Source organism: Gekko japonicus, unplaced genomic scaffold (genome assembly GCF_001447785.1).
Source record: "Gekko japonicus isolate JY-2015 unplaced genomic scaffold, Gekko_japonicus_V1.1 scaffold2905, whole genome shotgun sequence".
Lineage (NCBI taxonomy): Eukaryota > Metazoa > Chordata > Lepidosauria > Squamata > Gekkonidae > Gekko > Gekko japonicus.
This window is the reverse complement of record NW_015164284.1, coordinates 67,457-92,012: the sequence shown is the minus strand read 5'-3', so window position 1 is coordinate 92,012 and position 24,556 is coordinate 67,457. Positions and strand designations below refer to the sequence as shown.

Here is a 24,556-nt window from a genome sequence, read left to right as displayed (position 1 = left end):
CTCCCTTGGGTAATGAAGGTAAAGGTAAAGGTTCCCTTGCTCGAAAGCCAGTCAAATCCGACTCTAGGGTTGCGGTGCTCATCTCTGTTTCAAAGCCGAAGAGCCAGCGCTGTCCAAAGACGTTTCCGTGGTCATGTGGCCGGCAGGACTAAACACCAAGACGCACGAAACGCTGTTACCGTCCCACCGAAGTGGTACCTATTTATCTACTTGCAATTTCTTGCTTTCGAACTGCTAGGTTGGCAGGAGCTGGAACGAGAGACGGGAGCTCACTTTGTCATGCGGCACACTCGGGTCTCGAACTGCTGAACTACCGACCTTCCACAGCCTGCAGTTCAGCGTCTTAACCACTTGAGTCACCGCAGCTCAAGTGAAGGGCAGGGTATAAATCCATTATCTTCTCTTCTTCTCTTTTAAGTGTGTCATTATTGCGCACAGATCCCTCCTGTCATTCCTAGTTTGGCCTTTTGATAAGTCCTACGTATATCCTTGTTTTGTCACACTCACATTCAATGACAGTCCTGCAGACTTCGCAAAAGTTTGAGCCTCACACCGGACCGTTTACACAGATGCAGCCTCCGCCTGGACCACACCACTTACTTCAGTTTCTTGCTGATCTTGGTGAACTCCACCAAACCGGCTTCCATGGGCAAGGTCAGCTGCCCCGCGGAGATCATCAGCCGACAATCTTCGTACGTGTGGTCCGTAACAGGCACATCCAGAGCGCTGCAATTTTTAAAAATAATAAAGTTATAAATGCAACGGATCAGATGTTATGCAGTTAGGAAAACAAAGCAAAATGTAGAGTCTCCATGTTTATAGCAAGCTGCACTAACAGAAGGGGTGGATGGACAGCAGAACAGGTAATCATTTCGCTCAAGTAGGGTTACCAGTCTCCAGGTGCTGAGAAGACGCAAACAACCATGTGTTATGCCAAAAAAGTCTCCACGGACAAGAAATTTATTTTTTCCAATACTCACTTTACTGGAAGCTACTATGGGATATGAATAGAGTGTTTGTGAAATGGATTAATATTATATAGGTATTCCCAGTAGTCATGTATGGCTGCGAGAGTTGCACTCTAAGGAAGGCCGAGCACCGAAGAATAGATTCTTTTGAACTATGGTGCTGGAGAAGACTCTTGGAGAGTCCCTTGGACTGCAAGAAGATCAAATCAGTCAATCCTATAAGAAATCAACCCTGACTGTTCCCTGGAAGGCCAGATAATGAAACTGAAGCTCAAATACTTTGGCCACCCAATGAGAAGGGAGCCCTCACTGGAGAAGACCCTGATGCTGGGAAAGATTGCGTCCTGTGATCTCTCTCTTTGGTTTGCAGTCTCCAGGTGTTGGCTGGAGATCACCCGGGATTACACAATTGCTCTCCAGACGACAGGTGTAGATGCAACGAACATGAAACTGAGCCAACTTCAGAGGACGGCCGAAGACAGGAGGGCCTGGCGTGATCTGGTCCATGGGGTCGCGAAGAGTCAGATTTGACTGTGCAACTGAACAACAAATTTCAACGCTACGCATTTTGATAAAGTCGTACAAAACGAGATATAATATGCATGGCTTTTGGTGCTGATGGCGTCTGAATTGCTTCCAGTAAATTAAATATTGGGGAAAGGAATTTCTAGTCCTTGGAGACTTTTTTGGCATAACACATCACGGTTGTTTGCTTCTTTTCAACTTCCATCCCGTGATCTCTCTCTTTGGTTTGCAATCTCCAGGTGCTGGCTGGAGATCACCCGGGATTACACAATTGCTCTCCAGACGACAGGTGTCAGTTCAACTGGAGAAAATGGCTGCTTTGGGAAGGTGGACTCTATGTCACTAAACCCCATTGAAGTCCCTCCCCAAACCCCGCGCTCCTGAGGCTCCACGTCCAACATCTCCAGGTATTTCCCAACCCGGAGCCGGCAACACTATACTCAAGCCTCATTTGGCTCCTAGAATATTGTTGCGTATATTCAAAAGGAGGCAGAGAGTCACCGGCAAGTATACAAAGATGTGGTGTAGGTATGTCATGTGTGTTAAATGGTAACTAAATGGTGAGCCAAAACCTATGCAAAGAGAGACAGGCAAGGATGTGAAGGACGAGAGCAAACCAGGCGGAAGACCTGTTTTCTTTGGCCAAGTAGCTTGTGCAAGACTCTTTTTTTCTTTCTTTTCAAAAAAAATTAATTAGGATATATTAATAGTTCAATTACACATGTTATTTTCAGTCATACATCCTTTCACCCCTTTTCCGCGCTCCTGAGGCTCCACGTCCAACATCTCCAGGTATTTCCCAACCCGGAGCCGGCAACACTATACTCAAGCCTCATTTGGCTCCTAGAATATTGTTGCGTATATTCAAAAGGAGGCAGAGAGTCACCGGCAAGTATACAAAGATGTGGTGTAGGTATGTCATGTGTGTTAAATGGTAACTAAATGGTGAGCCAAAACCTATGCAAAGAGAGACAGGCAAGGATGTGAAGGACAAGAGCAAGCCAGGCGGAAGACCTGTTTTCTTTGTCCAAGTAGCTTGTGCAAGACTCTTGTGTGAAAAGGGGGAAAGGTCCAAACTAGGGGTTGTGCCCCCCCAAAAAAATCGGCCTGATTCGGAATCGGTTGAATCGGACAGAATCTATTTTGGCTGGCAGAAAGACTCCCGTGTGTCAATTTCGGCAGTAGGAGTGAGCGCAAACTGCATACGCCGCGATGACGTCACCCGAAAGTGATGTCATCGCGTTGGGCACACTGGGGGCAGGGCCACTATCATCCAAGGGAAAACCACAGAGTTTCCCCTCAAATTATAGAGAGTTGAGGGAGAGGCTCCAAACTTGCAGGGTAGCTGCTGGAGCCTCTCCCCAAGACACCCACCAAGGTTCAAGAACATTGGACCAGGGGGTCCAATTCTATGGGCCCCCAAACAGGTTGCACATGCCTAGCCCAAACACACACACATGCGAGAACATCCATTGCTCAAGGCTTCCTTAAAAAACAATGGATTTATTGTGGTACTGGGAAAGTTTGTGCTATTACTGTCAGCCTTTTAAAAAAGGGTGCCACAGGACTAGCTGCCTTGTTTCCCCCTGCTTAAGACTAAGTGCTGTGGTGGCAGCTGCTGCCAAAGCAATATTTTTTTTTAAAAAAAACCCTGCACAACCAATCAAAACGCTAATGGCCACCCTATCCCGGATAGCCCAGGCAAGCCCGATTTCGTCAGAACTCAGAAGCTAAGCAGGGTCAACTCTGGCAAGTACTTGGATGGGAGACCTCCTCAGAATACCAGCAGCCAGGAGGCGGGGGCAGGCTTTCTTCAGCCACCTCTCTGAACATCCTCCAGGCCCCCAGTAGGGGTCAGTCACCAGAGGTTGCCATGACTTCCAGGTGCACACACACATTCATGCAGGCACACGCGCGCGCGCGCGCACACACACATATATGAAAAATACAAAAAAAATATCAAAAATCCCTCTAATGGCCAATCAGAAAACTCAGTGAGCAGAAGCCCTACCTGGCCCCACCCACTTTCTTAAAACACTTAAGAACATAAGAGATGCCAATGTTGGATCAGGCCAAAGGCCCATCCAGTCCAACACTCTGTATCACACAGTGGCCAAAAATACCAGGTGCCATCAGGAGGTCCACCAGTGGGGCCAGGACATTAGAAGCCCTCCCACTGTTGACCCCCCCCCCAAAGCACCAAGAAGACAGAGCATCACTTGCCCCAGAGCCCCTATCTATACCTTGTGGCTAATAGCCACTGATGGACCTCTGCTCCATATGCTTATCTAGTTCCCTCTTGAAGCCGTCCATGCTTGTAGCACCCACCACTTCCTGTGGCAGTGAATTCCAAGTGTTAATCACTCTTTGGGTGAAGAAGTACTTCCTTTTATCCGTTCTAACCCGACCGCTCAGCAATTTCATGGAGTGCCCACGAGTTCTTGTATTGTGAGAAAGGGAGAAAAGTACCTCTTTCTCGACCTGCTCTTTCCCATGCATAATCTTATAAACCTCAATCTTGGAAGACACCAGGAAAGATGGCAGCAGGATAGGGTTTCCCCTGGGAATCCCTGCCTATGTCCTGGTCCTTCACTGGAGCTCCTGGGAACCGAGCCCATGAGATTTGCTGCAAGCCAAGCGGATGCTCTGCCACTGAGTCAGGCCCCTCCCACAAGCCAGGCCCCAGAGTTCCAAACTGACCAGCCTCGTTTCCAGAGTGTAACGAATGCATTAGAATTAATCCATCTTTTGTTTTTTTTTCTTTCCACGTGTTTCAAATCAGCTTATGTACACCATTCTCCACAGCTTCCAAACGCATGCTCCCTGATCACAACTACTGGGCTTGTACAATTAGGGTTGCTGAGTCATGCAGCGGGGGAGTCCTCGCCCCCTCTGGGAGTTCCTTGGCGTGAGCGCAAACTGCATACGCCGCGATGACGTCACCCGAAAGTGATGTCATCGTGTTGGGCCCATTGGGGGCAGGGACACTGTCATTCAAGGGAAAACCACAGAGTTTCCCCTCGAATTATAGAGAGTCCCCCCCGCAACGTGCCCGACACGATGATGTCACCTGTGGGCCAGGGCTATTTTTGGGCGCAAGAACGCACAGGAACGGAGTTCCTGCTGGCTCCCAAGTTGGCCACGCCCAGCAGAAACTCATTAGGATAATAGGCCACACCCAACAGCAGGAACTCATTAGGATTGGCTACATTAGGAGTGTGTGGCCTAACATGCAAAGGAGTCCCTGCTACAAAAAAAGGACCACAAACAAGGTAAACAGAATAAGAAGTAAAAGGTGGGTGTGGCTGGATGACCGCACTTCTGGTAACATGGGAATGCGGCCTAATATGCTAATGAGGGGTGCAGTCAGGGGTGTGTGGCCTAATATGCTAATGAGTTTCTGCTGCTGGGTGTGGCCTATTATGCTAATGAGTTACTGTTGGACTTTTTCTACAAAAAAGGCCCTGCCTGTGGGTGACGTCATCACACCAGGCATGTCTCCGTGATCCCGGCAATTTGGGGGTGGGGTTCCCCCCGGGCAGCCTGATCCAGGCCAGGGGGTAACGGACCTATCGAGTGGGGGTTCCCCTGCCCCCCTGGGACCTGGCAACCCTATGTACAATGTATGAACCAATGCAGCAGGGCTGATCTAATGTTATTGATCATGTATCGAAGACAGTCGCAACTTAATAATAGTTTTTGCAACCCAAAACGAAGCCCAAACCTCCCTTCTTACCATGCCATTTTGTAGCGTACTTTGTTGGCAAAAAGAATTGGGGATTTCTTCTCTTCGCAGGTCGGGATGTAGACAGGCAGAAACTGGGAAGGGAAAAAGGAAAGAAGACTTGATGCAGAGAGCCAGTTTGGTGTAGTGGTTAAGTGTGTGGACTCTAATCTGGGAGAACCGGGTTTGATTCCCCACTCCTCCACTTCCACCTGCTGATGTGACCTTGGGTCAGTCACAAGCTCTGGCACAGCTGTCCTTCAAAAAGAGCAGTTTCTGTCAGAGTTCTCTCAACCCCACCCACCTCACAGGGTGTCTGTTGTGGGGAGGGGAAGGGAAAGGAGTTTGTAAGCTGCCCTGAGACTCCAAGTGAAGGGCGGGGTATAAACCCAATCTCTTCTTCTCTTCTTCTTCTTCTTATTCATTGGGACCTGTTTGCAGAAGCAACACCAGACAGCTTTGGCGGGAAAGAAGTTAACCATCCAGGGGAGATAAACCTGTCAACCACTAGATGGCGGCACAGGCTGCAACATTTCATCATCAGCCCATATTCCAAAACCTTCCACAAAAGGAAATGAATTTAGCTCTGCGCTTGAAATGTATAGCTTGTGTTGGCTGCAGGTGCCTCCGTGAGGAATGAAAGAGAACAGCTTTCTTTTAAAGCTGGAAACATTGCTGCAATACCTTCTTTTGACCTTTGCAAGCCACTTTCTGTATTTATAGTGTGGCGTGCCTTTTTTGGGGGGGGGGGTCTGCCTCGCTTTCCAGTTCTGTACACCTAGTACTTCTGCATTATTTATTGGAGATCTTTGCGGTGGAATTGAGCTTTTAAATATTTTGCCATCTGCCTTGGATCACAGTGAGAAAGGAAGGCTTTTAAAGGGGGTGAGGAGGCGGCAGATAATTCAGGACAGAAATACGTGGGGCCGGTGTGATGCGGCCCAGAATAGGAGGAAGGAAACGTAATCTATGTGCCTCACTTCCTTCCCTATGCACACATACCAGGCTACAGAGCTATTTCTAACGTTTAAATTCAGAGGAAGTGACCAGCAGCACAGGAGATGCTGACAGTCTTGGGACAGATTATTCAAAAGAAGAAAACAAAGCAGAAATCGCCAACAGATAAAGGAGAGACAGACACTCTCAACAAACCCCGCTGAATCCTGCCTCCAAGTTACACGGCTTATCACGCAAGCTCTCTTGCTACCCCTCTGAGACCCACCCTGGCCCAAAACACTGTATATTCAAACTTTGCAAAGAGACAGTTGCAGATTACAAAGAGGACCAAGTGACCAGGTTTATTAGCAAGAGCTCTCTGGGGCTTACCTCCACTTCAACATTTGTGTAGAGTTGGCACAGCGTCAGAACCAACGCCTCCAGGCTGGAAGAGAACAAAGGTATGCAGTTACCTTGCATTCGGGTGCAGAGGTCCTAATGCATATCCCAGATCAAAAGTGATCAAAAGAAGAAGAAGAAGAAGAAAAACCTTCAAAAAGTTGTGTCCAACAATAATTACATTTTGGGTTCTAGCGTTCAAAGCACTCCACGGCCACCTTTTACAGCAACTCTGTGAGGGAACAAAAGTTGATTCCAGGAGAACTTTAAAGACCAACAATAAATCCAGGCCCGGTATCAGCTTTTGAGAGCCAAAGATACAAGTAAGAACTCTGCATCTGATGAAGTGAGCTTTGACTTTTGAAAGCAGAACAGTTCAACAAAGACTTACGGATCATGAGTGTCAAAAAATGTCCCCAACGCATCCTCTCACTTGTTCAGCAACCAGTCTAGGTATTTACCAAAAACATGGAGGGATGCCTCACTGCTTTACCATCTTAGATTCTCCATTCCCAACGTCGTGCCTTTACTCTGGCCCACCTGAATGCCTTTCCATCGAAAGTTCCCTATGGAAGATTCAGGCAAATACCCTTTCAAAAAAGGCTGTGCCCACGTGAATTGGGAACTCTCGATTCCTCATCCCATATTATTTTGTCCACTACTTGTTTCTCAGCGCAGCCTATTTCTAACTATTTTCCAAATAACCGGCTTACAGACGAGAAAATGCCAAGCCAGCTTTTAGAAGATGCAAATCCCAAAACCACCATATGTGTTGCAAAGTTTTTAGCAGAAACTTTCAAAATCAAAATGGAACACAGCTGTTCCCTTTGATATTTTATATTTTATATACTATAAGCTTTCTCTCTGGAAGTTTTGTGGGTCTTCAAGGTGCTCCTAGTTGCAAGGGAGGGTACTATTAGACGTGTTGCAGATGGGAGGCCGTGAACTGTGTGCCTCAAGCTACCTTGTGGATTTAGAGCGGAGGGATTTCCTGCTTCAGGCAGTTCTACTCAAAACACCCCCAAATTCATTCCGAGCTCCTGTCCTCTGGACATGAGCAGTGATTCTGTGAGCTGCCGAGATGTGCCTGAATGGAGTAAGGTGTGTTCATCGATGTGACTTCATGTAATCGAGAGAGTATGAAGAAGGCACGCTCACCTGGAGATCATGCTTATGCTCAGGGCTATTTTTGGGCAGGAACGCACAGGAACGGAGTTCCGACTGGCTCCTGAGTTGGCCACGCCCAGCAGGAACTCATTAGCATATTAGGCCACACCCTGACAGCACAGCTCATTAGCATATTAGGCCACACCCTGACAGCACAGCTCATTAGCATATTAGGCCACACCCTGACAGCACAGCTCATTAGCATATTAGGCCACACCCTGACAGCACAGCTCATTAGCATATTAGGCCACACCCTGACAGCACAGCTCATTAGCATATTAGGCCACACCCTGACAGCACAGCTCATTAGCATATTAGGCCACACCCTGACAGCACAGCTCATTAGCATATTAGGCCACACCCAACAGCAGGAACTCATTAGGACTGGCTACATTAGGGGTGTGTGGCCTAACATGCAAAGAAGTTCCTGCTACAAAAAAAGCCCTGCTTATGCTGATGTTTGCAGTGTGACCGATACTTTGCTCTGACTTCTAGCTGCAATGTTGGAGTGAGTGACACATCCTATCTGGACACTGGGGGGCGGGGGCGCTACATCACTCCAACTGTGCCTAGGTGTTATCTCCTTGAATGGGACCTTGCTCTTTGACTTAACTTGGGAGCTGCCCTCTGTCCTCTCATCTCTCTCTCTCTTTTTTTGTCCTCTCACTGTCTTCACATGGCCTTCCATGGGGGGTCACATATCTCTGCAGGCCTCTCCTATAGAAAGCAATGCCCTCACGCTCCCACACACATGATGCCGGGCAAGCTGGCCATTCGTGATAGGGAAAGTACTCTTTAGATTAGGAGCCCTTCTCTTCTTTTAACTGCAACCTGAATGTGAACTGGATCCAGTGTTCCCTCTAAGCTGAGTTAGCGTGAGCTAGCTCACAGCTTTTTAGCCTCCGGCTCACACATTTTCGTCTTAGCTCAGGACGGATGGTTCCAGAGCAAACTAATTCATGCAGTGGCCAAATCGCTCACTCACAACTTTAATGCCAGGAGCTCACAAAGAAGAATTTTTGCTCACAAGACTCCACAGCTTAGAGGGAACATTGATCTACTTGAATAAATGTAAGTTTACTTCTTCTTTTTTTTTGCAATATACTTCTTGGGAGATTTATTTTCTGCACTCAGTACCATGCTTCTACGACTGGGCAAACTCTGCTATATTAACCAAATATCGCAATATCCACATCACCCTGCCGATGTGCAGTTTGAGAATAGCTGGTTCTTACATTATTTAGAGAAGATCAGAACCTTAAAAAGAGAGAGAGAGAGAGAGACTGGGTTCTTGTGCCTGTCAAGCAAAAAGGGGGAATTTGGCATAAAGTGTAAAATACCAAGAGCAGAAGTCCGATATAGGAAGGAAGCTTGTGGCTGACCAGAGCGATTGCGACACACGGGGTTCTGGTAACCTAGCAGGGCTTTTGTATGCAGCCTTCAAAAATCCTTCCATTCCCAGGCCCTTACGGCTTAACTTCTTTTCAGACTACGTGTTTTGTGAGTTTTGAAATGCAAAGTGTTTCAACCTGGCTGCAGTCTAAGCCGTGGGGTTGCAAGATTGTAGCGTTGATCCTGAACTGGCCTGTGCTCAGAGAGTCCAGAGTGCCTTTTCAAGGCTCAGCAACGGATCCCTCTGCCTTTTAACCATTTCTTTCAAACCTACAAGTTACCCAAGCGTTACGACGCCCTCTGCAAAAGCCGCCACACCTTTTTTTTAATCAATGTGCTCAAATGAAAACAGACTTCCAAACAAAGACAGAAGCCAGCATGGTAAAAAATATTTAAAGAGCCAAAGCAGGAACGGGGAGATAGAATTCCCACCCATCCAGATTTCACAATTTCTTGGTTTCACTGATGCTGCAGGTTCGAGGAATAAGTGTGTGGTGAAGGCCATTAGCGCTATGCGGGAAGGGTGATACAGCGACTATTATTAATACCATCATCATTCCAGTGTGTAGTGGTGGTAATAATAATTACCACCATTTGGCATTGTGTGTAGTATAGCTAGGAGAGCCTAAGGCTGTCTGGCAGACAGAAGTTGTAGCTCTTTAGCTTTATGCGCCACTAAGTGGCGAGCTAGACTTTGTTTTTAAGGCAAGAGATGTTTAAGGGATGGTTTGCCCTTGCCTGCCTCAGATTTCACAATTTCTTGGTTTCACTGATGTTGCAGGTTCGAGGAATGAGTGTGCGGCGAAGGCCATTAGCGCCATGCGGGAAGGGTGGGACAGCTACTATTATTAACACTATCATCATTCCAGTGTGCAGTGGTGGCAATAATAATTACCACCATTTGGCATTGTGTGTAGTATAGCTAGGAGAGCCTAAGACTGTCTGGCAGCCAGAAATTGTAGCTCTTTAGCTTTATGCGCCACTAGGTGGCGAGCTAGACTTTGTTTTTAAGGCAAGAGATGTTTGAGAGGTGGTTTGCCCTTGCCTGCCTCTGTGTCACGACCTGGACTTCCTTGGAGGTCTCCCATCAAAATACTAACCAGGACTGACCCTGCTTAGCTTCCCGAGATCTGACGAGATCGGGCTAGCCTGGGTTATCCAGGTCAGGGCAGCGGCTGATGTGTCAGACTAGGATCTGGGAGACCCAGGTTTCGAATCCCCACTCATGCCATGGAAGCTCACTGGGTGACCTTGGGCCAGCCACACGCCCTCGGCCTAAACTACCTCACAGGGTTGTTGTTGTTGTAAAACAGTCAAAAGTGTTTAATACTTAGACTATCAATGGATCTTGCTCTATTGGAAAGAAGAGATTTCTTTGCTTTAAAAAACCATTATTTCTAAGGGTAAAAAGTATACGGGATTACGACAAATAAACGTAACACTAACAGCTACATTTTCTAAGCTGCCTATAGTCAACACTAGCACACAGATAAAGGAGAATCGCTCCTTCTTCCTGACCCCTAGAAAGGAAGTCACCTGAAACAAATGACCAATCTGTATCACAGTAGAAAGCTACTTTTCCCGGGCTAATTCCCCATTGGCTCCGTGCCAGGTATCCCTTCCAGGTCGGTCTAAACAATAGCAATACTAGGCAAGCAAGTTAACCCTATAATGACTGAATTGTCAGACCTTGTAAACACATACATTTCCAACAGTTGTGAGGATAGGAAGGGGGAGTAGAGAATGATGTCAGCAGCTTTGGGGTCTCCCACTGGGAAGAAGAGTGAAGGTCTAAACGAAGTAATTTTTTTCTTAAAAAAATAGGCTTGCCATTTGCCTGTGGGCAACCCTCCCCCCACCCTCAATAATTTGAGGAACAATGCAGAATATATAGTATTTAAGAACGTTAAGTATAGGAGCATTATATTATTAAGTGTGGGAAATAATGAATTGAGTTAAATTTGAGTTGCAGAAAGTGAGATTGAAGGAGTCTAGTCACATTGGAAATTGAAGGGATTTGGGTGTATTTTATCAAGGATTTTGTTTATATGTTTATATGTATAATTACTTACTTATATATGTATGGAAGATGGAATAGACAATATAACTTAAAGTTGGGAGTATGGATTAGTGGCATAAAACTTAAAGGTTGATAGTTAGGAAGTGTTTATGTAATCTTATATCTATCAAGTGGAAATTGTGAGAATCTTACATAGAGAGTTTAAATTCTATAGAGAATGGGTAAAGTATAGTAAGCAAGCTAAAAATCTGATATAATTGTTTTGGCGTACAGCAAGTGTTGATTTATGTATTTGGCTTATATATACAAGAATCGAATATATGTTAAGTGACATGGTATATTGGTATCAATATTTGTATATATATTGGTATTTAGATTGTGTGTTTGTTTGTGTGGCATATTGAAAATCCAATAAATAATTTTTTAAAAAAAATTTGAGGAACAAAAGAAAAAATGAGGGGGGAGGGAGTAGTGTCGATGGTTCTACTGTCTTTACCACAGAGATTAGGGGAAACTCCTAGAGCATCGCGTGGAAGAGGCATGACATCCTCCTGTAACTCCACCCTCCCCAGGTACGCCCCCCCCAAATCTGGAATTTACCAGTGCCAGGTTGGGAACCCTATCGACCAACATTTACAACTCTTAAAGCAGCTGATCCAAAATAAGTCCTCACCAATTAATCCGCTAAAGCTTTAATTGATCGATCCACAAAACAGAGTCCTACCTACACACTGTTGGAGTAAGCGGCTCAGCATGCCTGGACATTGGATTAACACTTGGAATTAACTGCCACAGGCAGTGGTGGCGGCTACAAGCATGGATGGCTTCAAGAGGGAATTGGATCAACATATGGAGCAGAGGTCCATCAGTGGCTATTAGCCACAAGGTATAGATAGGAGCTCTGGGGCAAGTGATGCTCTGTCTTCTTGGTGCTTGGGGGGGTCAACAGTGGGAGGGCTTCTAATGTCCTGGCCCCACTGGTGGACCTCCTGATGGCCCCTGGTATTTCTGGCCACTGTGTGATACAGAGCGTTGGACTGGATGGGCCTTTGGCCTGATCCAACATTGGCATCTCTTATGTTCTTATGGGGGGGCTTCTACATCGCTCTAAGAGGGTACACGTGTTCATCTCTTTGAATGAGATGCCTCTCTTTGTCTTAACCTGAGAGCTGCCCTCTGACCCCTCCTCTCTCCCTTTGTCCTCTCCCCCTCTTCACATGGCCTTCCACGGAGACACATGTCTCTGCAGGTCTCTCCTGTAGAGACAGTGCCCTCGTACTCCCACACACATGATGCCAGACAAGCTCTTTAGATCTGGATTCTCTTTCTCTTCTTTTTGACCTTTACCGGTATATGAACTGAATCTACTTGAATATAAGTGAAAGTTTACCTTTTTTTGCAATATACTTCTTGGGAGATTTGTTTACTGCACTTGGCCTCACACTTCTACAACAGGGCAAAACTCTGCTATATTAACCGAATATCCCAATACGCACTTCAGTAGTGGGCAACATGGCGCTCCACACTGTTTCGATGCAACTGGCTTGCAGTGTCTGTAGATTCGCAACGAGACCCTGTGATATGCTTGATCACGGCCAACCTATTTGTGAACTGTGAGAAGCAGATCAGCATTAGGAGAGGAGGACTTATTTATTTATTTGTTTGTTTGTTTGTTCGACTTCTATACTGCTCCTTCCCGTAGGCTCGGAGCGGTTTACATGTAGGCTCGAGGAAGTCGCAGGCAGCGGAGAGAAGACCTACGCCAGGAGGACGTCGCCGCCAGACTAGGAAGATCTTCCACAGATAACAACAACGAAAGATGTGCTAGAGGGTCCCTGTTAGGCTAGTCACCTCCTCAATGTATGTGTGTGGCCCTAGGTAAGGATTGATTGTATTTAAATATGTGAACCGCTTTTTTTTCCGCTCAGAGCCCTTAGGGGGTGAGCGGTATACAAATTGAAGGATAAATAAATAAAAATAAATAAAAAATAAAGACTTACAAGGTATTGCCTTGCCACGTCCACGTCACGGTATCCTAGAGGAAAAAAAACAGAAGAAATTCCTGATCAGATACGCTAAACAAACAGTTGAAGCAGAAAAAGAGCATTATCATTCCCTAGACAAATGGCCACCATTATGGACGGACAACCCGGGTACCAAAAGAGAACCCTGCTTCTGGTGGCTCTTTGCTTGAGGACAATTTGGCTCTACAACCATAGGAAGGCGATTCCTGGACCAGAGGTTTATATCTGAGAACCACTTGGCATGTGATTGCACTTTTAGAGGCCTCATTTGTACTTTTTACTCTGTGCCTGGTGGTTTTATCTTGAAACAACTTGCTTCTGGTCCTTACTGAATATATACTTTGTATTTATAGGATTGTACCAAGAAACTGCAAGTAGATAAATAGGTACCCCTTCGGTGGGAAGGTAACAGCGTTCCGTGCGCCTTGGTGTTTAGTCATGCCGGCCACATGACCACGGAAATGTCTTCGGACAGTGCTGGCTCTTCGGCTTTGAAACAGAGATGAGCACCACGAACCTAGAGTCAGATTCGACTGGCTTTCGAGCCAGGGAACCTTTACTTTATTTGTATAATAGCCATTATGTTACTCACTATTGACCTCTGAGGAAGGCCTATGTAGGCCAAACTGCGTCAGGTCAGATTTATCAGCCCTGGTGTTTTACCGTTTGTTATTTATACATAACGTGTGATTGGGCCCTTATATAATTTTAAAATTTGTGATTAATAAATACATGTATTTTTTATATATTTCCTTCATTAACTTTTTAATATTGGCCCCCTTTCTTGCATTGGACTAACCTTTGTCAGGTTCTGGATTCTAAGTTTTAGGTTCAGTTTTTTCCCCCCTTTCCCCTTTTTTGTCCTTGGTTGGGAGGCAACCAGGAAGAGGGACTTTTCTCTGGTGGCCTCCAAACTGAAGGCTGGACGATCCATGAGTAGACCTTCCCTGCGTTTGTTTCGTAAATGAAAAGAGTAGCTGTGCAAGACCATACTTTTGCTCAGGACTCTCGGGGGAGGGGGGGGGAGAGATGGGATTTAAGCATTCTTTCCCCGATGTGGCTTCAACAAAAAGCTGAGAAGAAGACAGGACTATGCCAGCAGTAGCAGCAGAAAAGAAAAAACCAAGGTGTAGAAGTGTTTTATTATTCTTTCTGATCCCAATGCATTTTGCCTTTGTCAGAGGATCCGTTATAAGCAAGGAAAAAAGACTGATAGAATGAAACCATTTATAAAAATATATGCAGTCATTATAATCTAATTAGGAACCTACGAATCAAAACTCTTTTTGAGAATCAGGCATTATTTGAAAGGATTCTGTAATAGTTTCCCCCTAGAAAAACAATTACGTAAATCATAATTATTACATGTTAAAAATGATGCATGGCTGTATTGTAGCATAAGCTTCAAGTCACACCTTGAGCATTGGACCTGAAATCAAGCTCAGGTGGTTAAATGGTCTAATGGTTTAGGTGCTCGTTAAGCCTCTTAAATGACCATTGTTTAAAAACATTGTTTAGTGTATTACAACAAGCAACAGTTCCTTATACAACAGAGTGCAAAAAAAAATTCCTAAAATCAAATTGATTCCAAATTATAATAATATATGTTTTTTTTAAAATACTTTACAATTTTCCCAAAATAGATTTTTTTTGGCATGTAAAGATTATGATTTACTTGATTGTTTTTCTAAGGGAAAACTATTATAGAATCCTTTATAATAATGCCTAATCCTTAGAAAGGATTTCAATTTCTAGGTTCCTGTGTTGTTTTTAATCATTCTAATTGGATTATAATGACTGCATACATTTTTATGAATGGTTTTATTCTAGGACTGTATTTCCCTTGCTTGTAGCAGATCCCCTGACGAAGCCAGAGGTGTAACACATTGGGATCAGAAAGAATAATAAAAAGTTCTCTCTACACCTTGATTTTTTTTTTTCGGCTTCAACAAAACCCCACCATCCTGCAATGTTATTGGACTTGGGAAGGAAGACGGGAGAATGGGTAGAGTGATGGGCCTGTTTTGATAAGTGAAATTACGTGGGGAAGAACCGTTAGACGCCCCTTTTCAGACAACGGTCCCCAGTTCACACAGGAGCCTGCAGATCTGCTCTTTAGAACACAAACTTTCCCCAGTTTTCTTTTAAGGTAGTCTGATGGAGCAGTTGGAACTGGTGAACTGAACAGAGCGAGGACGAGTTTCCTACACAGGGCTGGCTTCCACAGGCTAGTCCATCCCTTGTGAAATTCAGCATCAAGCTGAGACTCGTACAAATGACTGGGCCACTGAGGACATAACTTTCAGATAGAGTCCAGCTGCAAGAAGGTTCTCCCAAGCTGATTTAGGCAGACTGAATGATTTGCTACATGGTCAGAAGACGAGATGACCACTGAGTGATGACTTTAAATTTTAAAAAGCATAATTTGAAAAACATACCCGCTTGTTTGGGTATCGGATCACCACTGGCTGAACTGGGACGCCTGGAATGAAGGCTCCTGGAAATACAAAGTTGTTTGTTAAATAATAATAATAATATACTTTATTGTCATTGTACATAGTACAACGAAATTAAGGTGCAATCATTCGGTGATCTAAAAGCATACTCATATACACTCACACAACCATTAGGGTTCACATTGCAACTTAACCACCAATGTCAACAAAACCACCAAATTCCAATTCATACAGCATTTAAAGCAATAATAGCTCTCGAATAAAAACTGTTTTTTAATCTGTTTGTCCTTGTTTTGATTGTCCTATATCTTCTACCCGAAGGCAGCAGTTCAAACAGGGAGTGTTCAGGGTGTGACAAATCCTGCAAAATGTTCTTTGCTTTTTTCAAGCATCGAGAACTATACAATTCCTCCATGAGTGGGAGAGGACAGCCAATAATCTTCTGGGCTGTGTTGATAACAGACAGGCAAACCACGATGGGGTGAATTTAAGTGGACAGTTCCCTGAGAACCAATCCATCACATGGTGTGAGTTAATATTAGGATTATCAACTAAATTATTTGAAAATGGTCAGAACGATGGCAACGTGAAACCAAGTCTGAAGTCTGCTGCCCCTTGCACTCTCTCAGGCCTAGCTGGTGGTTTGAGCTAGTGGTCAGGACCAATGCTCCCTCTAAGCTGTGGAGTCTTGTGAGCAAAAATTCAACTTTGTGAGCTACTGGTATTAAAGTTGTGAGCGAGTGATTTGGCTGCTACATAAATTAGTTTGCTCTGGAGCCATCCTTCCTGAGCGAAGACAAAAATGTGTGCGCTGGAGGCTAAAAAACTGTGAACTAGCTCACACTAACTCAGCTTAGAGGGAACACTGGTTAGGACCTGCATGGCCTGAGTTCAAACTGCCATTTTAAAGTTGTTCTTAGTTGTATTGTATTAAGGTTGATGTAAACCACCCTGAGCCTGCCTGCAGGGAGAGCGGGATATAAATTTAATAAATAACTGAAATAAAAAAATAAATAACCGGTTGGGTGACCTTGGGCCAGCCACTTACTCTTAGAGGTGACCAACACTTTTTCGTAAGAACATAAAAGAAATCATGTTGGGTCAGGCCAATGGCCCATCCAGTCCAAAACCCTGTGTAACGCAGGGGCCAAAACCCAGGGGCCATCAGGAGGTCCACCAGCAAAGCTAGAACTCTAGAAGCCCATCCCACTAGAAGCTCCCCCCCCCACTCTGGCCCCCCAAGCACCAAGAAAACGGAACATCACTGCCCAACACATAAGAACACAAGAGAAGCCATGCTGGGTCAGGCCAATGGCCCATCCTGTCCAACACTCTGTGTCACACAGTGGCCAAAACCTAGGGGTCCTCAGGAGGTCCAGAACTCTAGAAGCCCTTCCATGGTTGCCCCCAAAGCACCAAGAATACAAAGCATCACTGCCCCAGAGAGAACGTTCCATCTACATCTTGTGGTTAATAGCCACTGAAGGCCCTCTGCTCCAGATGTTTACCCAATCCCCTCTTGAAGCTCTCCACATGTTAATTACTCCTTGGTTGAAAAAGTTCTCCCAGATGCTTTAAACCAAAGCTCCTTCTACCCCAGCTTTTGAGCAGCAAGGCATCCAAGACGAGATCTCCCTTACCTTGCTTAAAAGTGATCAGGCACGAACGGTTTGTGCAAGTGCCTTCTGGGAAAACTAATATCTAGAAGAAATAAAGGAAAAGGACATAACCTTTTTTCATGAAACTTAACTCTTGCACACACACGCACACACAAAAAAGTGGCAATTCATGGTGAAACACTCACTTGCAGGAGTCATTTCGTAGAAAAAGAGGTGCTGGAGCTCATTAGCACAACTCATTAGCATAACTCATTTGCATATGCCACACCCCATTACATCACCGGAAGTGTGTCAGAAGGCAACACCCACCGCTCAGGCTCCACTGGACTGTTTTGGATGGTTAGCTATTGGGGGGGGGGGGGAACGTGCAGATCTGTCCTCACAAAGGAGGGAGAGCTTGTCCCTGAATAAACCTTGGTCTTAAAGTGGTCTGCAAGGGCCCACGGGCCTGTGTTGGACCGGGGGGGGGGGCTCTGCAACTCACCTGGCTGCTTCTTGCTCTGACTGAGGGCTGCTGGGAGGAGGGGGTGGGGCTTGTTGCATGTTCCCACCCCCTGGGCTCTTTACTGCCGGAGCTCCGCTCCTGTGTGCTCCTGCAGGAAATGTCCCCTGCTCACTTTCATTCATGATGCATTGGGCAACAGAGGACAGGGCGGGAAAGACACATCAGCCAAGGAATATATTCTCATGCAATTCATTTATTTAGGGTCTTGGGGGAAGGCGTACGCTATGTGCAATGCACATTTAATGTCTCGGGTTCAACCCCCTCCAGTTAAAAGGAACCAGAGAAGGAGATATTGGGACACTGGAGGTTTGCTGTCAGGACCAATGTTCCCTCTAAGCTGTGGAGTCTTGTGAGCAAAAATTCTACTTCACATAAGAAGAGCCTACTGAACCAGATCAGGGCTTTATCTAGTTCAGCATCCTGTTTCACACAGCAGCCAAATGGCTGTCCTGGAGGGCCAAACAAACGGGGCACAGAGGGGAAGGCCTTTCCCTTCTCCATCAGTCTGCCTGACCCCCTTCTAAAGCCATCGATGCTCAGGATGAAAGAAGGATTTCCTTTTGTCTGTCCTGAAACTGTTTCCCCAAAATTTCACTGGGTGCCCCCAATTTCTAGCATTATGGGAGAAAAGCTCTCTCTGCCCAGTTTCTCTACTCCACGCATCCTTTTAGCAACATTTCCACGGGTTTCCTTTTCTGCTGCAGAGACCCCATTTGCCCCTGTCATGATCTGGGCTGTGCCACCAGAGGCCTACTAGGCCCAGGGAGCCTGGCTAGCAGTAGGTGAGGCTGGGCCTACCAGAAGCCCCTGAGAGGTTTTGGAGACAAAATTGACCAATAGGAAAAGAGGAGGGCTTGGAATAAAATATCTGATGCAGCAGGAAAAGCTGTTCTTCTTCCCAGAGGGCAGAGCCAGAAGGAAGGCTGCTGCAAGGAAGAAACCCTCATCCTGAGGGAAGGGTGAGTAGTCTAGTGTCACTTGGAATAGTGAGCTAGGGACAGTATATATTTAGACGCATTAGGACGTTTGATTTCTCTTCTTTTCACCCACACTGTTATATTTCTTCACCTTGTTGTTTGACCTCCTATACAATAAACTATTTTTATTGTTCACTCTGCCTGGGAAGGTGCTCTGGGCCTTCTCAGAGGAGCCTGGAACCAGAGTGGTGGCAGCGTCAGGTGACACCCCACCTTAGCCGTGACAGCCCCTCATGCCATTCCACAGGAGCCGCACTATTGTCCTGTCGTCTCTCTAAGTAGCTCAGAGTGGTGTGCACGGGTTTCCCCTCTTTCAGTTGATCTGCGTAAGAACCCTGTGAGGTCAGTTAAGCTAAGAAAACGTCATCGGCTCAAGTGAGGAGGTGACTCATGGCCTCCAGCCAGTGAGTCCAACACTCTACCCACCCTGGCTCTGCACCGCACTCGGTTATACCTGCGGCCATCCTTCCTCCGAAGTTGTGCGTCTGCTTATTTCATTGATCGTGTTGCTCCGAGAATCGGGGTCCAGGCGGGATACCAGTATGGGCTGAAGTGCTTGAAGTATTCCTGTTAAAAAATACAAACATTACTGTTTGTCCTCTCAAGGGCAGTCCTCGAGAGAGCTCTCTCAGCCCCACCTACCTCACAGGGTGTCTGTTGTGGGGAGGGGAAGGGAAAGGAGATTGTGAGCCGCTCTGAGACTCCTTTGGGTAGTGAAGGGCGGGGTATAAATCCAATCTCTTCTTCTTTTACCTCACAGGGCGTCTGTTGTGGGGAGGGGAAGGGAAAGGAGATTGTGAGCCGCTCTGAGACTCCTTTGGGTAGTGAAGGGCGGGGTATAAATCCAATCTCTTCTTCTTTTACCTCACAGGGCGTCTGTTGTGGGGAGGGGAAGGGAAAGGAGATTGTGAGCCGCTCTGAGACTCCTTTGGGTAGTGAAGGGCGGGGTATAAATCCAATCTCTTCTTCTTTTACCTCACAGGGCGTCTGTTGTGGGGAGGGGAAGGGAAAGGAGATTGTGAGCCGCTCTGAGACTCCTTTGGGTAGTGAAGGGCGGGGTATAAGTCCAATCTTTTCTCTTCTTCTTTTGCAAAGACACTTACTGCCAAGGATGGGGGCATTGAGGTTCTCTGCTCTAGACACGATGGACGGCAACCCAGCGAGGACGCAGGCGATTCCGTCAAAGAAGCTGGAGTGAGGGGCTACGGCGAAGATGGCCGCTTCTGAGCTGCTGGACGGTTTGCCTCTCACTTTCACGTGGAAGCCCATCGCAAAGAACAAGGCCCGGCCCAGGAACCGGAGGCTGGTGTTCGATACGGACCTTATAAAGAAAAGAGAACAAGAGTCAGACCCACAAAGCTGGAGCATTAGCTCAATACAAATGTCACTGCTGCTGATTTTAAATGTAAAATAAAGGATTTCCCCGGGCAATATCCACCGTCGCGTATTCTACTGCCAGCAAGAGTGAAGAGAACTTTCTCCTCAGAAACAGTCCGATACTTAGACATAGTCTGAGAGCCAGTTTGGTGTAGTGGTTAAAAGCTCAAACACTAATCTGGGCAAACTGGGTTTGATTCCCCACTCCTCCACATGCAGCTACTGGTGTGACCTTGGGTTGGTCATAAGTTCTTTCAGAGCTGTTCTCTCAAGGGCAGTTCTCGAAAGAGTTCTTTCAGCCCCACCTACCTCACAGGCAGTGTTCCCTCAAAGCTGAGTTAGTGTGAGCTAACTCAGTTTTTTAGCCTTCAGCTCACAGATTCTTGCCTTAGCTCAAGAAGGATGGCTCCAGAGCAAACTAATTTATGCAGGAGCCAAATTCCTGGCTCACAACTTTAATGCTAGTAGCTCACAAAGTAGAACTTTTGCTCACAAGACTCCACAGCTTAGAGGGAGCATTGTTCTTAACCAGGGGTCAGTTCCTGCAGGAGCGCACAGGAGCGGAGCTCTGGCAGTAAAGAGCCCAGGGGGCGGGCACATGCAACAAGCCCCACCCCCTGCTCCCAGCAGCCCTCAGTCAGAGCAAGAAGCCGCCAGGGAAATTGCAGAGCCCCCCCCCCCAGCCCCCCGGTCCAAAACAGTCCAATGGCACCTTTAAGACCAAGTTTTATTCAGGTACCAGCTCTCCTTCCTCTGCAAGGACAGATCTGCACGTTCCCCCTCCCCCCATAGCTGGCAATCCAAAACAGTAAAGCGGAGGCTGAGCGGTGGGTGTTGCCTTCTGACACACTTCCGGTGATGTCAGGGGGTGTGGCATATGCAAATGAGTTATGCTAACGAGCTCCTGCACCTCTTTTTCTACCAAATGACCCCTGTTCTTAACACTTTCCCTCTGGATACAACTGCAATAGCAGGAAGTCTCCAGGTGCCACCTGGAGATTGGCACCTCTACACTGCACTGAGAGCCAAATTATGAATGCTTGGGGGGGGGAGTTGTCTAAGATCCCCACAGGACTTCAGGCAGAGCTGAGAGCAAAACCGAGGATGGGCCCATCTACGTGTAGCTCAGTCTCTAATGGGACCATCCTAAGAACACTTCCCCGGAAGTAAACCCCACCGACAAACACAGGACTTTTTTTTTCTTAGTAGACTTGCTCAGGCTTGCTCCCTCCACCACCACGGGACCAGAGATCTCATGCTACACCAGCCAGAAGTTTATTTGGAGGTCACGCTGCAGAATTGTAAGGCAGAAACCGACATTCGGCGCACTCACTAAGGAAGCGATGTGCTGAAGCCATTAAAGAGGCACAGCAGTACAAAGAAGCGTTTGTCACCAGGAGTCGGGCCAAACCACTAGACTGGCCTCCCGGCATGTTCCATCAGGAGATCTCAACTCAGAACGGGCCAGGCAGAGCTGAAGGCGTGACCAACAGTCTGTTAGTAACGCCAGTTTGGTGTAGTGGTTAAGTGTGCGGACTCTAATCTGGGAGAACCGGGTTTGATTCCCCACTCCTCCACTTGCACCTGCTGATGTGACCTTGGTTCAGTCGCAAGCTCTGGCACAGCTGTCCTTGAAAAAGAGCAGTTTGTGTCAGAGTTCTCTCAGCCCCACCCACCTCACAGGGGGCCTGTTGTGGGGAGGGGAAGGGAAAGGAGTTTGTAAGCCGCTCTGAGACTCCAAGTGAAGGGTGGGATATAAATCCAATCTCCTCCTCCTCCTCTTCTTCTTCTAACGGGCCTGTGGTTGGCCTCCGGTCCCTGCTCTTCACCAAAGCCGCCAATCTCTTAGCAAATAGAAGAAAATGCTACTTCTTTCTGTAGCTAAACCTTTTTCATTAATTCATTCCATTTCATTCATATTGTGTCTAGATTTGAGTCCAGTAGTAGGTGATATCACAGAGTCAGGGTCTCAGTGACCCGTTTGTTCATCTTCAGGGGCAACTGGTTGGCTGCTGCGTAAAACAGGAAGCTGGACAGAATGGACCCCTGGTCGGATCTCTTATGTTGTTACAAACTTGGGACCACATGCACCCAAAGACAAGACTCTGTCAATAAGCCACAGGCCTCCCAAAACCCTACGCCTGGGTTGGATATAATTGTTAGCTGCAAACCAGGAAGTTTCTCATGAACTCACGGCACATGAAGGGAAGGGGACGAAAAGGAGCCCACCCAAGGCCCCTTCTACGCTCTTTCACGCAGTGCCACACCAAGGTTAGCAATACTTCTAACCCAACCCTTAGGACAGAATTCTTTGCTCATATTCCTGGGGCCAACTCTAGTGGAACAGAGCACTGTGCATAAGATCCGACTGCAAAACTTTTGTTTTGCTGAAGGAGAAGGCTATGGCAAATTAAATACGGCAAGGACATTCTTTGCCCACACGCAAATGGTCTTTCGGGGGGAAAAAATAACCTCCACTAGAGAGACGGAGAAAGGCATGGAAAACAGTAGGAGTCCAGTAGCACCTTAAAGACTAACAAAATTTGTGGCAGCGTAGGAGCTTTTGTGAGTGACTGACGAAAGCTCCTACCCTGCCACAAATTTTGTTAGTCTTTAGCAGGGCTTTTTTTTGTAGAAAAAGCCCAGCAGGAACTCATTAGCATAATAGCCCGCACCCAACAGCAGAAACTCATTAGCATATTAGGCCACACCCCATGCCTTCCCTTGGCTTGCCCGGGTGCCCTGTGGCTGCAGGGAGCCCGTGCAAGCCCCCCCTGAAAAGCACCCCCCAGCCCCCCCCCCCCCCCACCGGTAGGGTTCCCAAGTACCTCCCTATGTCCCGGCGGGGGACACATGCTTCCCCGCCATTAGATTCTTGCTTGTAACACAGGCGCTGCACTATTCCATCGCCCAGACATGACGTAGGCACATAGCTGGGCGACGCTCTGGTAATGGGACTGGAAACTCAATGGTACCATCGAGTTTCCAGCCCCAATCCTAGAAAGTCGCCCGGCTACGTGCCTACGTCACGTCTGGGCGACGGAATAGTGCAGCGCCTGTGTTTTCCCCGCGGGAATGGTCCCACGAAGAACTATACATCCCCCGCTGAATTAAGGTAAGTACTTGGGAGCCCTGGCCCCACCCGCCTTGGAGTCGCCAGGGGTCGTTCTACACGCACACAGAGGTTTGGGCGTGGCCAACTCTGAAGCCAACCAGAACTCTATTCCTTTGTGTTCCTGCCCAAAAATTGTCCTGGTCTTGGGTGCTCCTGGACTCTTGTTCTTTTCTACTGTTACAGACAGACCAACACAGAGTTACCCATCTTGATCTGTCTCTGCAGACGCACACAGAGGTTTGGGCGTGGCCAACTCTGAAGCCAACCAGAACTCTATTCCTTTGTGTTCCTGCCCAAAAATTGTCCTGGTCTTGGGTGCTCCTGGACTCTTGTTCTTTTCTACTGTTACAGATAGACTAACACAGATGTACCCATCTTTATCTGTCTCTGCAGACAGACAGACAGACTTTCCTGCCCACGTCTTCCCCATGGGACTCTTACCTTTTCCACCCGGTAAGAGGCACACCCGCTTTTCGACAGCTGCATGAAGTCGCCAGGACTGCAAACGGCCACGCCGTGAGTAAAATCAGCAGCATCGCCAAGGCCCGTAGCGGGAGCAGGAGAAGTCCAAACAGGGCAGCCTGGGGAACGAGAGAGTCACCAGACAAGATTTTAGCGACACCTTTCTTGTTGGCCGATGTTCTGGGAACGATCGCGTCCTGCCCTCCCACCGGTCTAGGCATAAGCCAAAAATAAGGGTGCAAAGGAGCTCTAGAGTTTTGCCAGGAGAGCGCATCATGCATTGGAGTGATGCAGAACAAACAGCTCCGCTTGAGTTGCCAATGCCAAGAAACAGAGAGGCTCTCATATTCGAGATTCTCCCGAGTCGCGGAACTCCGAAACAGTCAGCCTTGTTTTTTTAAATAAAGTTTTTTTTTAATTTCATACATATAAGACAAAACATAAACAAACTAACATAAATACATATTGGGGAAGATATCTTGTGTCCCTTTTTCTTTTTACACAGTCATTTGACCTCATGTTGTAACCAAATTTTTTTTTTCTTTTTCCCACCTCATGATTTTAATAGACATATTTTGCTCATAATCTATATATCTAATAGCCAAGTGGTCCCGTCTGTGCGGATCGCTATATCCGCACTTCCGGGGCACTTGGGGGGCAGGGGGAGGTTTGTGCACTCTTGGGGCAGTCCCCAGGGGTGCACAAAAATCAAAAAACTAAAAAAAATATATCGGGGGATGTTTAAATCCCCCCGAAAGTGAAAGAGCGTTCGTGCGCATGCGCACGAACGCTCTGTAGCCGACCGTGCCGCCGCCGCCTCGGAGTCAGCCGGGGGGCCGAAGGGAGGTCCGGCTTCGCCGCTGCCGCTGCCTCCACCATGGAGCCGGACG

At 47.0% G+C, this 24,556-nt stretch overlaps 1 protein-coding gene across 2 annotated transcripts in view; it reads right to left on the bottom strand.

Annotated features, from left to right (window-relative positions):
• LPCAT2 (lysophosphatidylcholine acyltransferase 2) overlaps nt 1-24,556 on the bottom strand; it is a 53,290-nt gene that overhangs the window by 14,094 nt on the left and 14,640 nt on the right. For both annotated transcript variants that reach the window (XM_015408773.1, XM_015408774.1), the window contains 9 exons: nt 23,646-23,785; nt 19,816-20,033; nt 19,167-19,279; nt 17,252-17,312; nt 15,594-15,652; nt 13,132-13,166; nt 6,544-6,598; nt 5,230-5,312; nt 601-726 (listed from right to left, as the gene is read on the bottom strand). In XM_015408773.1, coding sequence (XP_015264259.1) covers nt 601-726; nt 5,230-5,312; nt 6,544-6,598; nt 13,132-13,166; nt 15,594-15,652; nt 17,252-17,312; nt 19,167-19,279; nt 19,816-20,033; nt 23,646-23,785 — 890 coding nt within the window. The remainder of the gene's footprint in view (nt 1-600; nt 727-5,229; nt 5,313-6,543; nt 6,599-13,131; nt 13,167-15,593; nt 15,653-17,251; nt 17,313-19,166; nt 19,280-19,815; nt 20,034-23,645; nt 23,786-24,556) is intronic.